The sequence below is a fragment of the Styela clava genome, chromosome 9, assembly GCF_964204865.1.
Source record: "Styela clava chromosome 9, kaStyClav1.hap1.2, whole genome shotgun sequence".
NCBI lineage: Eukaryota > Metazoa > Chordata > Ascidiacea > Stolidobranchia > Styelidae > Styela > Styela clava.
Window position 1 is genome coordinate 12,673,279 of NC_135258.1, and position 13,484 is coordinate 12,686,762.

General features: G+C 35.7%; 1 protein-coding gene across 1 annotated transcript; it reads left to right on the forward strand.

Annotated features, from left to right (window-relative positions):
• The first annotated feature begins 9,631 nt into the window (after positions 1-9,631).
• Positions 9,632-12,875, forward strand: LOC120339681 (multiple inositol polyphosphate phosphatase 1-like). Its single transcript, XM_039407853.2, has one exon. It carries the CDS (start codon positions 11,160-11,162, stop codon positions 12,606-12,608), a length of 1,449 nt encoding a protein of 482 aa, XP_039263787.2. The 5' UTR covers positions 9,632-11,159; the 3' UTR covers positions 12,609-12,875.
• Positions 12,876-13,484: the final 609 nt, after the last annotated feature.

A 13,484-nucleotide genomic window follows, 5' to 3' on the forward strand; every position in this document is an offset into this window, starting at 1 on the left:
GGAAAAAAATTATCGCCTAACCCTAACCTGTTACCCATGTTACGTTCCGATGTCCGCCAACTTGGTTCGCATACATCGGGAGCACCGATGATTCCAATAATATATCTGTCTTAAGGCTACCATAATAACAGAAACAAGAGAGCAATTCCAAAATATATGTACACGTTAATCAGAGCGAAGCCTTGCTTACCTTTGACGCTACCGGTACACTCCAAAAATTTCCGAGTAACTCGTAGCAAGAATTTACAGTATCTAACTGGACAGCCAGAGTTCCCATGGATAAAATAATAAAGCGAAATTTTGGACGAAATATCAGATTTCATACGAAATTTAGACATAAAGAAAAGTAATAGCCTTCTGGCAAACAATCAATCTTTAACCACTGAAAATTTTAAAGCCATTGTCCAAGTATTCGAAGAGAGAAGCTATTTTTAATGATAATGATGACGAATAACAAGAACAACAACAACATAATATCGAAACAATCGCTATGTCCATTAGCGTGTCTAAAAACAAAGACATTGTAAGAAAGGTAAGGTTTGTTTTTTCGTCCGGGTGTCAACGGATCGTGGAAGTAAAATGGCAAGTTGTTATCAAAATTACCTTGACAACGAACGTTCATTATGATTATTATAATATAAAATTAATGATTTCGTGGTAAGGACATTCTCTAAAGTCTAAACTAGACATTGTCAGTAATCATAATTACATACCAATCAGTTCTTATTGGTGACAGCACATTTGAACCCACGTACATTTGCACCCGCACATTTGCACCCGCAACTTGACAACGAACGTTCATTATGATTATTATAATACAAGAGAGCTATGCTCAAATATATGAACACGTAGAGTCACATAATTTTGATGACGTCATAGCGAAAAAAAAAGTAATAGCCTTCTGGAGAAAATTTTTATCTTTAACCACTGAAAATTTCAAAGCAATTGGTCCAGTATTCGAAGAGAAAAGCGACTTTTTAAAAACGTGCCAAAGAACAAGAACAACAACAACATAATATTGAAACGATCGTTATGTCCACTAGGTGTCCAATAAAATTAATGATATCGTGGTAAGGACATTCTCTAAAGTCTAAACTATACATTGTCAGTAATCATAATTACATACCAATCAGTTCTTATTGGTGACAGCACATTTGAACCCACGTACATTTGCACCCGCATACATTTGAACCCACGACAGTTGCACATACATACTATTGCACTTATGGAAATTTTTTGTTTACGGATATTTGAACCCATACTAACCCTAACCCATGGGGTGCAAATGTCGGTGGATGCAATAGTATAGAGCAGTGGTTCTCAAATTTTTTTAGACCCAGAGCCGCATTTCAAACCTCAAAGTTATGAAGAGCCGCACACAAACAACGTAAGGTAAAATAGCAACAAACCTTAAGTGCGTATTTAAAATACCAACAAACCTTAAGTGCGTATTTAAAATACCAAGTCATCGTAACAACAACACACGTAACAACTAGGGTTGGGCAAAATATTCGAATAATAAAACATTGGAATGGCATTTTACTATTCGAATATCCGGTACCACGTGACCTGTGCCGCTCTGCCTGGACACCGAACTCGCGCCGATCGTGAATTGTGTGAGATTTCCCAACGGCGTTCGCTATCAGAAAAAAAGACAAATTTGAAAAGTCATTGTCTTTGCGGTATGGTGGTAAATGCTTATCTTTGCACTTAACGTATCGTTTCAATTCCATATTTTGCAAAAAAAAACGTACCGACCGTTCCGTAAATTTAGAAACGTCAAACCATATTAGTAATTTCCCAGATTTTAAACTCCGCATGCTTGGTGGCATGTCATTAGCCATTTCTAGCATTACCGAACATAATGTTGAATAAAATTAAATGTTAAAATGACTTTTCGGTATTCCATTGTGAAAAAGGCGATTTTAGGTCGTTAGAAAACTCTAGTTATATAAATAGCATGGATTTTTGAAAATGACCAAAAGTTTTTCCAAAAGCTGGTATAAGTTGTTTGTATGAAAAACACTCATTAGGTTGTAACCAGATAGGAAATGTCATGTCCTACTCCCTAAACACTTTGTATTAGCTCTTTAGTGATTCCTTCCGTCCTTGGTCAAATAATGTTTCGAATATGTAAACATTTTACTCGACCATGCATGGCCGTTGAGCCAAAAGTATAACGTAAAATCAATCGCGAATTTTGTTGTAACAATGCACACTGATTCGTTCACGAATTGTTGCGTCTATTATCGTCGAAAATGATTACAATTGTTAAATTTTGAATCATTTAGGCATAATAATTGGTTCCATTACATTTGAACCCACGTACATTTGAACCCATGACAATTGCACCTGCATACTATTGCACCTATGGAAATTTTTTTGTTGTACGGATAGTTGAACCCATACTAACCCTAACCCATGGGTTTCAGCACCCGCATATTGATTGAACCCGCGGATATAGACATGGGTTCAAATGTACGTGTTTTCAAATGTACGGTCACCATAATAATTAAGCCTTACGGCGTGACATATTCAAAATCATTAAGTGAAGTGCTGAATTTGCAAATTCCGTAAAGAAAATTGAGCATTACTCAATAAGTATTTTAGCTATAATAACCATCGGGGTGTTGTTTTGTTGAACAAAAAAAAACGTTAAAACTTGATGGAATTAATTATAATCAGCGTCTGACCCTTTATTAGGCACAACGGCCTAGAATTGCATAATTGACAATTTATTTAATCGCCATTTTAAATCAACATTCAGGATTCACACAATCGTTAATTTGCTAGGTTTATCTATCTAATACTAAAATAACACGAACACCATAGAAAAGCATGAGAAACTCACTTACCGGTCTCGGTTATTACAGTTCACTTTAAACAGGCACAGTTAATTTACAAGCGGTGATAAGAAAGATCCAATCCACGGCAGAGGATAAAACTAAAATTGATATGGTTTTGAAATCAGCCCTTAATGTATTCAACAGCTGTCGCTGATGTGAACGCAATAGTGTACTAGAAATATGAAACTTCTATATCCGGCGACCCCTTATTCTTGCAAAAAAAGGTCGGGAATATAGAATACCAACTTAAGGATATCGCCAACGAAACGATCGCGGTGACAAAGACAATCAGCGATTATGATGAAATAAACCATTAACTTTGAGATGATCGCCAGATTTTTCGGAACTATTTTCGATTACTGGAGCAAAATTGAAATGCTCTAAAAATTAAAATTATCATTAAGTTATTTGATTTATACATAATATTTGGAAATGCGACAAAAACTGAAAACCCACGAAAGCAAGCCAATTTTTACAGCCATGTCTAAAATCTTTGCAAGTGAAAAGTGTCCGAGTGGCCGCGAAAACGCTTACTGTTGCGTCACTATTGCATCTCGTAGATTAGTCAACGCTACGCTAATAAACACGGGGGGATCCATTCAACTTACAAATAGACTTCCGCATTTTAATTTCAGGTCAATGATTAGTTTTCAATGAAAAATTTTCTTTGAAAGTAATTAATTTTTGGAGCATCAACGAGAGCCGCAGGAAAGGTTGTTGAGAGCCGCATGCGGCTCTCAAACCCTAGTTTGAGAATCACTGGTATAGAGGATCAAATGTCTTGGGTGCAGTTTGCGGGTACAAATGTACGGGTGCAAATGTACGTGGGTTCAAATGTGCTGTCACCAATAAGAACTGATTGGTATGTAATTATGATTACTGACAATGTATAGTTTAGACTTTAGAGAATGTCCTTACCACGAGATCATTAATTTTATATTATAATAATCATAATGAACGTTCGTTGTCAAGTTGCGGGTGCAAATGTACGGGTGCAAATGTACGTGGGTTCAAATGTGCTGTCACCAATAAGAACTGATTGGTATGTAATTATGATTACTGACAATGTATAGTTTAGACTTTAGAGAATGTCCTTACCACGAGATCATTAATTTTATATTATAATAATCATAATGAACGTTCGTTGTCAAGGTAATTTTGCTAACAACTTGTCATTTTATTTTTGGTCCTCAGGCTCTCCACGAAGTTTTGAACACCGTAAAAAAGTTGATATTTATAACGATGCCTGACGCAAAGAAAGCGGTCTCTCTTTCAGATGATAAAACGAAACATTTAATGCAATATGCAATGAAAGTAAGCTATTGTAACTAAATGAACGTTATCATCTCAGTAGCCTATTGAACATAAATAAACCTGTGGAAAGTTTTGCTAAATCATCGTTCAACTCTGTTATATTGTTCTATTTTTGTCTCACTATTTTTAATACTTGCTCGGAAAATTGCCTCATCGGAAAAACCACGCCGTAGTTCAAATTAAAACAATATGTGGTGTTACAATGAGCACGGGAAGTCCTGATTATTTATGTAAAAAGGAAAGTAAATTTTTTTTAGAGGATGACACTATATTCAACATCTGATATTTCGAAAGCGTTTAGTCCAGTAGCTAAGGAAAAGAACATTGGTTTTCGAATGGGTATTAAATTTGACGCCACGAGTAACTCGATGTAGTACTTCCACGATCCGTTGACACCCGGACGAAAAAACAAACCTTATCTTTCTTACAATGTCTTTGTTTTTAGACACGCTAATGGACATAGCGATTGTTTCGATATTATGTTGTTGTTGTTCTTGTTATTCGTCATCATTATCATTAAAAATAGCTTCTCTCTTCGAATACTTTGACAATGGCTTTAAAATTTTCAGTGGTTAAAGATTGATTGTTTGCCAGAAGGCTATTACTTTTCTTTATGTCTAAATTACGTATGAAATCTGATATTTCGTCCAAAATTTCTCTGTATTATTTTATCCATGGGAACTCTGGCTGTCCAGTTAGATACTGTAAATTCTTGCTACGAGTTACTCGGAAATTTTTGGAGTGTACCGGTAGCGTCAAAGGTAAGCAAGGCTTCGCTCTGGTTAACGTGTACATATATTTTGGAATTGCTCTCTTGTTTCTGTTATTATGGTAGCCTTAAGACAGATATATTATTAAAATCATCGGTGCTACCGAAGTATGCGAACCAAGTTGGCGGACATCGGAACGTAACATGGGTAACAGGTTAGGGTTAGGCGATAAATTTTTTCCAATTTTCCTTATTTTAGTCCTATTATCAGTTCGAATACTAGCCAAGAGCCTCCCGTAGTATTCATACCTGAAATTATGACCTAACCCTAACCTAGTACACATGTTACATTCCGATGTCCGCCATCTTGGTTCGCATACTTCGGGAGCCCAAATCATCTCAATAATTTCAATCAGCGAAGTACAACTGTACATTAGTCTGGAACGGTTCCATTTTCCAGTGCATTCAAGTACAGAATTTGGTACGCATTGCCAAAATTACGTCCGAGGTGCAATCAACAGGATCGAGTGAGTGTTTTTGTTTTAGTATATGTGCAATAACAATGCTCTTTAATCACAGCCTAATATTACACATAATTCCATAGAGCCCACAAAAGTTTTTTAAATTAATTAGAGTACAACGATCTTTAACCACTGCAAAATTCAAACCAATTGGTTCCATAGATAGAGAAAAGCGACAAAAAGTGAAATTACACCAACAATAACGTAACAATAACACGAAAAAGAAAGCAATTATAGGTACATTTCGTGTCCAATAAAATGAAGTTCTAAAATTGAAATAAAAAACAATTCAAAACAAAGATGCTGACGCAAAACATTTCTCATAGGTATATATTATTTGGTCCTTCTGGCGTGGAAGTTTTGCAATATAATTAGATTCTTCATTTATTTTTTGATGAATACTGTTTTATGGATGTTAAAAATAAGAGAAGTGTGTTTTTTTTTATCAACAATTTTGAAAACTAATTTATTTTTCTCTAACTATAAGCTGTAATTTTTCGCTTGACTGCAAGATGAAGTTGGTGTAAAAACTCAAATATATATGTGCATATAGTTAAGAGTAAAAAATTTTGGAATGAATAATTCCATAAAGACCACACAAGTCTTTGAAACTAATCAAAGCAAAAGCAATTGGTCTTGTAGTTAATGAGAAACGCGATTTTTTTTCACAACAAAAAGAAGAATTCCAACTACAACAATAGCATAATAACAAAATGGATATCGGACAGGACAAAGGACACGTCCATTTCGCGTCCAATGAAGTGAAAATTTAAAAATTAAAACAAAAAACGATTCAAGTGAAAGTTTTCACACAAAGCGATAAGTATATACAACTTAGTCCTTCGGGCGTGAAAGTGTTATAGTGTGATTAGGTTCTTTATTCAATTTTTGATCAATAATGTTTTATGAATTTTGAAAATGTATTTTTATTTTCTTCAAAAGCTTTAAAAAGTAATTTATTTCTTTTATAGTAATGAACTGTAATATTTCGCTTGTTTAGAAAATGAAGTTGGTGTGAAAACTAAGGTATATATTTGCTGATGGTTATAAGGAAAAGTCAAAATTTACCAATTTTTTATTGTCAGTGTAATCGTTGATAAAATCTATAAATTTGTTGTACTTCGCTGATGGGATGGGACAGGCATAATTTCTATGGGATGGGAATGGGACAGAAAAATGTGTCCCATGGACAAGCCTGAATATCAGAGCTTGCTTGAAAGTCGAATCGTTTGCATAAAATACGCAGTAAGATCAAGACCGTGTTCTCCCTATATTCTCGCATGATAGCTAAAATTAATTGTTTGCATCTTTCCAAAATATGTTTTATTTCTTTCTATTTTTTTTTTTTGGTATACATCCAAATCATCATGCAGACAACTCGGCCTTTCTATACAGAAATATGCTAATACATAGAGCTCCTTTTCGTAGAAAACAACTCGTGCTATTGAGTCACTGCTTGTTGGAAGTTTGCTTTCATATTAAACTTATATAGCAATATTTACAGATATCTATGGATATAACCCTTAAAATACTGTCGCAATCTCAGCAAAAATTACAACCGAATTCTAAAAGAATTGTACGAATGTTATATGAAAGCGTGCTGTGAATAATAAAAAACCCAAATTGGGTTGAGAGCATCGAAGGAATTCCTAAAAATAAAAGAATGGCTTCTAGAAAACTCCTTACATCTCACTATAAATCTGAACTCGGAATGAAAATATTGGATCTTATAGGTTGATTCTCCAATCTCGGCCTCCTCTTGAACATTCCGAATGCTTGAGACTTTGATATACAGAATATATTATGCGAAAAATAATACTCCAATGCGCAGATTTTTGATACCAATGCATAGATTTATTTACTCGAAAATAGGCCACATAGGTTCAACTCAAAATGTACATTTTCCCCCAATGTCAATAGAAATGTAGTGATTGTTCAGATTCGCTATATAAATGTTTACTGACGTTTTGCTGATGTCAACAACGAACAATAAACATTTGAAACACCATCTAAATTCTAAGATGACCATTGAAGTTTCGAAAGGATTGTTCTTGTTTATGGTTAAAGCAGTACGTGGAGCGTGGAACGAAAAAACTCCACCCACATTTCAGCTTAGTAGGAAATGAAATAATTGAAAGTAATGGCTACCTACGCTGCGTGAGTCATAACAACAGATATATAGTTATTATTTCAATACCTTATAAAGATTTGTAAAAATATTTATTTTTAAACTCGTACTTTTTGTCAGGCGTATACTAGAAATTAGTGAGATGAATTTTAAGGCATTCCACCAGGCAGGCTTCTTTCATATCTAGTGTTAGTCAAAATATAAGTATTCCCATATTGATTTAGATATATTTAGGTGAAGGATTTGATAGGAGAAGCTGATATATATCGCAGTCGATATATATATATTTTCATTATTGGGGGGTTGTGTTTCGAAATTTAGAGGGTGGTAAATATTTTGCCAATAGCGATGAAACTATTTGCAACTTATAAAAATGTGTTATGTATATGACAGACCATCTACTCTACACTGATAAATATGCCATTTTCTGAATATTCAAAGACAATTTCACCGAAGTTAGGTATTGAAGTCTGGCGTCACATCTGGGGAATGTAGGGAAATCACTAGGGTTGCCTATTTAGGAAGCTAAAGAACATAAACGAAAGCTGCCAATGATAAAAGCTAATCAAATAAATCATATCTTATTCACTTCTAATACGAGGAAGAACAATCTACTTGCGAGCATTGATATGAGGAATACAGTCATGTTTCGCTGATCATCGCTGTTTCGTATAATACTCACATACACGTACTGACTTACGTAATATTGATGAAATCCAAATTTCAAAATGCAAGTAGTGTGGGTACATGTACTCGAAATGCTGATTGCATTCGCAAATTATCAAAAACAACAGTAAAGTCTGTGAAGTTGTGTTCGACATATATATACTACTGGCCAACCATGCAGCCTTTGAAGTTCGGTAAGTTTGGTATCAGCCAGCGGTGAATGACTAACGATTCTTTTACATAACTCAAGCAATTCTTTAACCACATCTTGCTCCAAAATAGAATCTTTAAGGACTAGCTGGAGTAAGTCCAGAAAACAAGGCGGAGCATCATAACCCGTGTCCGCTGTAGCCTACCTCTGACGGTATTTGATCCGTTGTCTCGCGCAAAGACTTGAACTTTGTAGCTTGGAATGGGGAATTTATAGCCTACCTGATAAATAATATTTGCAGAAGTATGACAATCCGGAAAATGAATTGTGCTTAGTACAACGACGTTACCTTGGAAATTTTTATCGAGCGTATGAGCAGTAATACTTAGAAACGGCGTGTTATTTATGCTTGACCATATGTCGCTCGTAAAACTTATATTCTATGCATGCTGGATGATCATTTGCACTATTCTCGAACAGATTTATAAATTGACGGAATCCGGGTGCAATAATACTTAGAATCGGCGTGTTGTGTTACTTGTGTATGCTTGTCAATATGTCGCTCGTAAAACTTATCTTCTCTGCATGCTGGATGATCATTTGCACTATTCTCGAACAGTTTTATAAATTGACGGAACGCGGGGGCAGTATTACTTAGAAACGACGTGTTATTTAAGCCTGTCCATATGTCGCTCGTAAAACTTATATTCTCTGCATGCTGGATGATCATTAGAAACTATTCTCGAACAGATTTATTAATTGCTGGAATCCGGGGGCAGTATTACTTAGAAACGGTATGTTACGGTATTTATGCCTGTCCATATGTCGCTCATAAAACTTATATTCTCTGCATGCTGGATGATCATTTGCACTATGCTCGAACAGATTTATAAATTGACGGAATCCGGGGGCAGCAATACTTAGTAACGACGTGTTATTTATGCTTGTCCATATGTCGCTCGTAAAACTTATATTCTCTACATGCTGGATGATCATTATAAACTATTCTCGAACAGATTTATAAATTGACGGAGTCCGGTGGCAGTATTACTTAGAAACGGCATGTTATTTATGCCTGTCCATATGTCGCTCATAAAACTTATATTCTCTGTATGCTGGATGATCATTTGCACTATTCTCGAACAGATTTATAAATTGACGGAATCCGGGAGCAGCAATACTTAGAAACGACGTGTTATTTATGCTTGTCCATATGTCGCACGTAAAACTTATATTCTTTGCATGCTGGATGGATGATCATTTGTACTTTCTCTCGCACAGGTTTATGGATTGACGAAATCACAGTTTCGGAAAAATATGTGTGACTAGGGATATTGTACCTGGGTTTTGTATGGCTGATTAAATGTCTAAAGCCTACGTCTTCGACTGTTGAGAACGGCTGACAGTCTGATGCTATCATTTCTCCAATTAGTCGGTGTATAACGGCGGTGTATAACGGCGCGGCGGTGTGGCTCAACGGGCTAAGCGTTAGGAATACGCTCGCCACCGCACCTCTAACTATTCTGCGTGGGTTCGCAGGTTCGAATCCCATGCAGGGATGGTTATGTGCGAGAGGATTGCTGGACTCCTCGCCGTCGTTGGGTGGTTCACGTAACCGCTAGTCGGTTACGGCTTCCTCTACCACCAAGTCCATGCTTCCGAAAACAAACAATACAGTAAAACTAATCCCATACCCGACTTGGAATGGTAACCGGACGAGAGGCCGTGGTTCGCCATATGGATAAGCCGTCTTATGGGCTTTCCTCTCCCCCGGGATAAATATGTAAATCCTATCCTATCCTATCCAGAGATGTTTATATTCCACAATTTAGATATTGGAAAAGCTTCTTCTACGCTGAGCTGTGATTTACGATCGCGGTTTGTTACTCTAGATTTCGACTGGAATCGTTTAAAGTACGTCTCAACACTTGTACTTGTGTGCCTTTTGGCCTCTTCCTCTCGAAGTTTTCTCTTTTCTGCCTCAAAATCTTTTGGGTGGTAGATTTCAAGTTTTTTTTTTTCAATTCGAGGTAGTGAACGATTTTGAGAATTTCCCCCCTTCTGGACATGATGTCACCACACAGCTCGCATTTACACTTTACATTCATCTTCTTTTACAACTTCAAAGAATTTCCATACCATACTACGCGATGAACCAGCCATTCTCGTCAATCACTGAGAACAAATGCCTTTGAACCAGGAGAGCGGCGAATAGACAGGTTTTAGCAGGCACTGAGAGATTCGTTTTACGTACCGTACCGCGCCACCGCAAATTTAATTCGTTCTCATTGCAGCTTGGTGTTTGGACGATATGGGGATTTACCGTTTGGTGGTTTTAGGACAACGACTAACTTAGGATAATATTGACGTTCGGCGAATGCTGTCCACACGAGATCGCGAAAGATGTTTGTTTGGGGGGCGGCTGACTACAATGGCGAGAAATATATAAACTGTAATTGAATGATTCATCTGACTGATGAGTCTCCCTATAGTTTGTGTTCGACTATCTAGTTTCAGAATTTTGTTAAAGAAAGGTTTATGCACAGATGCCACGGTGAAGTAAAAACTGTTGCCTGATATTTTTACACCCAACAGCCTTTATGTCTGTTAAATACAGATATACTGTAGACATTAGTAGTTAATAAAGGTTCTTGCATATGGCTTTTTAAGATTCTGCAACCAGCTGACATTATTTATTTGTGTTCTTTTTCATTATGATCCGGCATCCAATTAATTTTTTTTCTCTATTGTCCACAGACTTATGCTATTCACTTATTTAGGGAAAACATTCTTACCATAGTTTGTGTCAGGCTTTGAGTTCAAAATGATTTTGCAAACAATGTGTGTGGGGTTGTTATTGGTTTCTAAAATTGTCTATGCAACACATAAAGATTTTACTGATACAAGTATCCAGTCACATTTTGCAACTAAAACAACTTATGCACATAGGATATCCATTGAGAATTCTTTGCCATGGATCCAGGCAAATATCCCAACGCACTTGAGGCCAGTACTCATTGATGCTACATTGCGGCATGGAACACGATTTCCAAGTGTCAAGCTCATGAAAATTTTCAAAGTTGCTGGTGTCAAATACCAGGAAATCATAGAAAAGTCCATTGATCTTAAACTTTCAAATTCGGCAAGAAATTCTATATTAAGATGGAAAAATCAATTTGAAGAACATTCCAATTACCTTTTATCATCACTTGGCTGGAATGAGCAAATCACGCTCGGTTTCAAATATTTTTTAATGATGCCAGAACTTTGGCATAAAGTCTTGGCAAAACATGGTTCACAAAATCAAAGAGATTTAATGATAATGACAAGCAGCAAAGTGAGGGTTTTAGCTACTGCTAAAGCGTTTTTAAATGCTATTAGACTTGCTAACAATAATGGAACGAGTAATTCTAATCATCAAAGTATACAATACAAAGAAGAAAAAGTTTTGCCTGAAAACAATCAGAAAGATGAGCATGATTCTATTAGATATGCAAATATTTCAGTTCGAATCGAAGATGGTCTCCTGCGTTTTTTTGATCAGTGTCAAAAATATGTTCATACAGTGAACAAAAATGAAACTGCCGAGCATGAATTTCAAAGCTACTTTAAATCTAAGCAAATGAATGAAGTACTTGATGATATTTCTGGCATAGAAGATAGAAAAGAACTTTACCATATTTATCAATTGTGTGCTTTTGAGATGGCTATTTATGGAAATTCTGTCTGGTGCCAGCTCTTCAATAACAAAGATATTCCAGTGTTGGAATATGCATCAGATTTGAAGCATTATTACAAAACAGGTCATGGATATGCAGTCAATGTTGAGCAATCTTGCATATTACTCCAAAACATAACAGATAGAATAGCCCAGAGAGTGCCTGGTAAAATGCAAGCAACACTACGATTTGGACATGCTGAAACTTTAATCCCACTTGTTAGCTTGCTCGAATTTTATCAAGAGGATAGGCATCTGAAGGCACACAATTTCGATGCACATAAAAATAGAACATTCAGAACAGGCAAAATCAGCCCGTTTTCTGGAAATTTGGCGATTGTTTTGTATGAATCTGTACAAGACAAAAATTTGTTTATCTCGTTTACGCTGAATGAAAATATAATTAGGCCATTTGGGTTGGATTGTTATTTTTGTGACTTTAACAAAGACTCCGTTGTATACAAAAAGCTTCATGAAAAACTTGAAGATTGTCATAAAGTATGTGATTTGGAGCATGAAAGATATATGAAAAGCTATATAAAAGAAGAATTGTAGCTTGAATTACTTCACAAAAAGCCTCATACATGATTTTTCCACAGTATAGAAGATATATGCAATTTTACTGTGTGTAATATCAATACTATTGAAAGTGAACTTCATTGAATTTTATTCACTGTATTTATAGATTTTATCGTTGGATGGAAATTGTTGTTTCATTCTAGAATAATATAAGTTTTGCACTATATTTTTGTGTTATTGTTTATGTAGAGAATTTGTGCTCTCTTATACACACTGGAAAATAAATAAAGAATTTTGATGAAATATGTGCACAGTACATTGAATGTGTGTTGTTGTGTTTTAAGTAAGATAATTCATTTGTTGATACCCCCCCACCTTACTTGAGATGTAATAAATTTGGTGGGATATGCTAAATTGGGAAAGTTTTGTTCTTCCCACACATTATTAGCTTCTTGCAGAGCCTTGTTCAGAAACACTGAGTTTGACGGTTAATTTTAGATTGCATGTAGATATACATTTATCTGTACTGAAAAGAACTATTTACATCAAAGTCTGAAGTGGATTTTCCCCACCTCAAGCAAATACTTCGAAAACAAATAAAACTTGATGACTGACAGTAGTTTCAAATCAATCCGGGATAAAATAAAACTGATACATGTTGTTTTCAAATATTATACCGAATTCAAATCGTGAAATAATTAAAACACTGTATTAATAACATTAAAAAGTGGCCCTCTGCTAACTAGTGTGGTCTGCAAACCAGAACAACTGCCCAACCCTGGCCTAGATAGTGGGCGTGATTGTAGAGTTTCAATTATGATCATATCATGTGTTTTCGCAATCATTCGTCATCCTAAAGATCCAGTTTCTCCCAAAATCCACTATTATTCTCTGACTGAATGAGTGCTTAAA

Excerpts from the sequence above, each read along its gene's own strand:
- LOC120339681 (XM_039407853.2), top strand. The coding sequence starts at position 11,160 with ATGATTTTGCAAACAATGTGTGTGGGGTTGTTATTGGTTTCTAAAATT.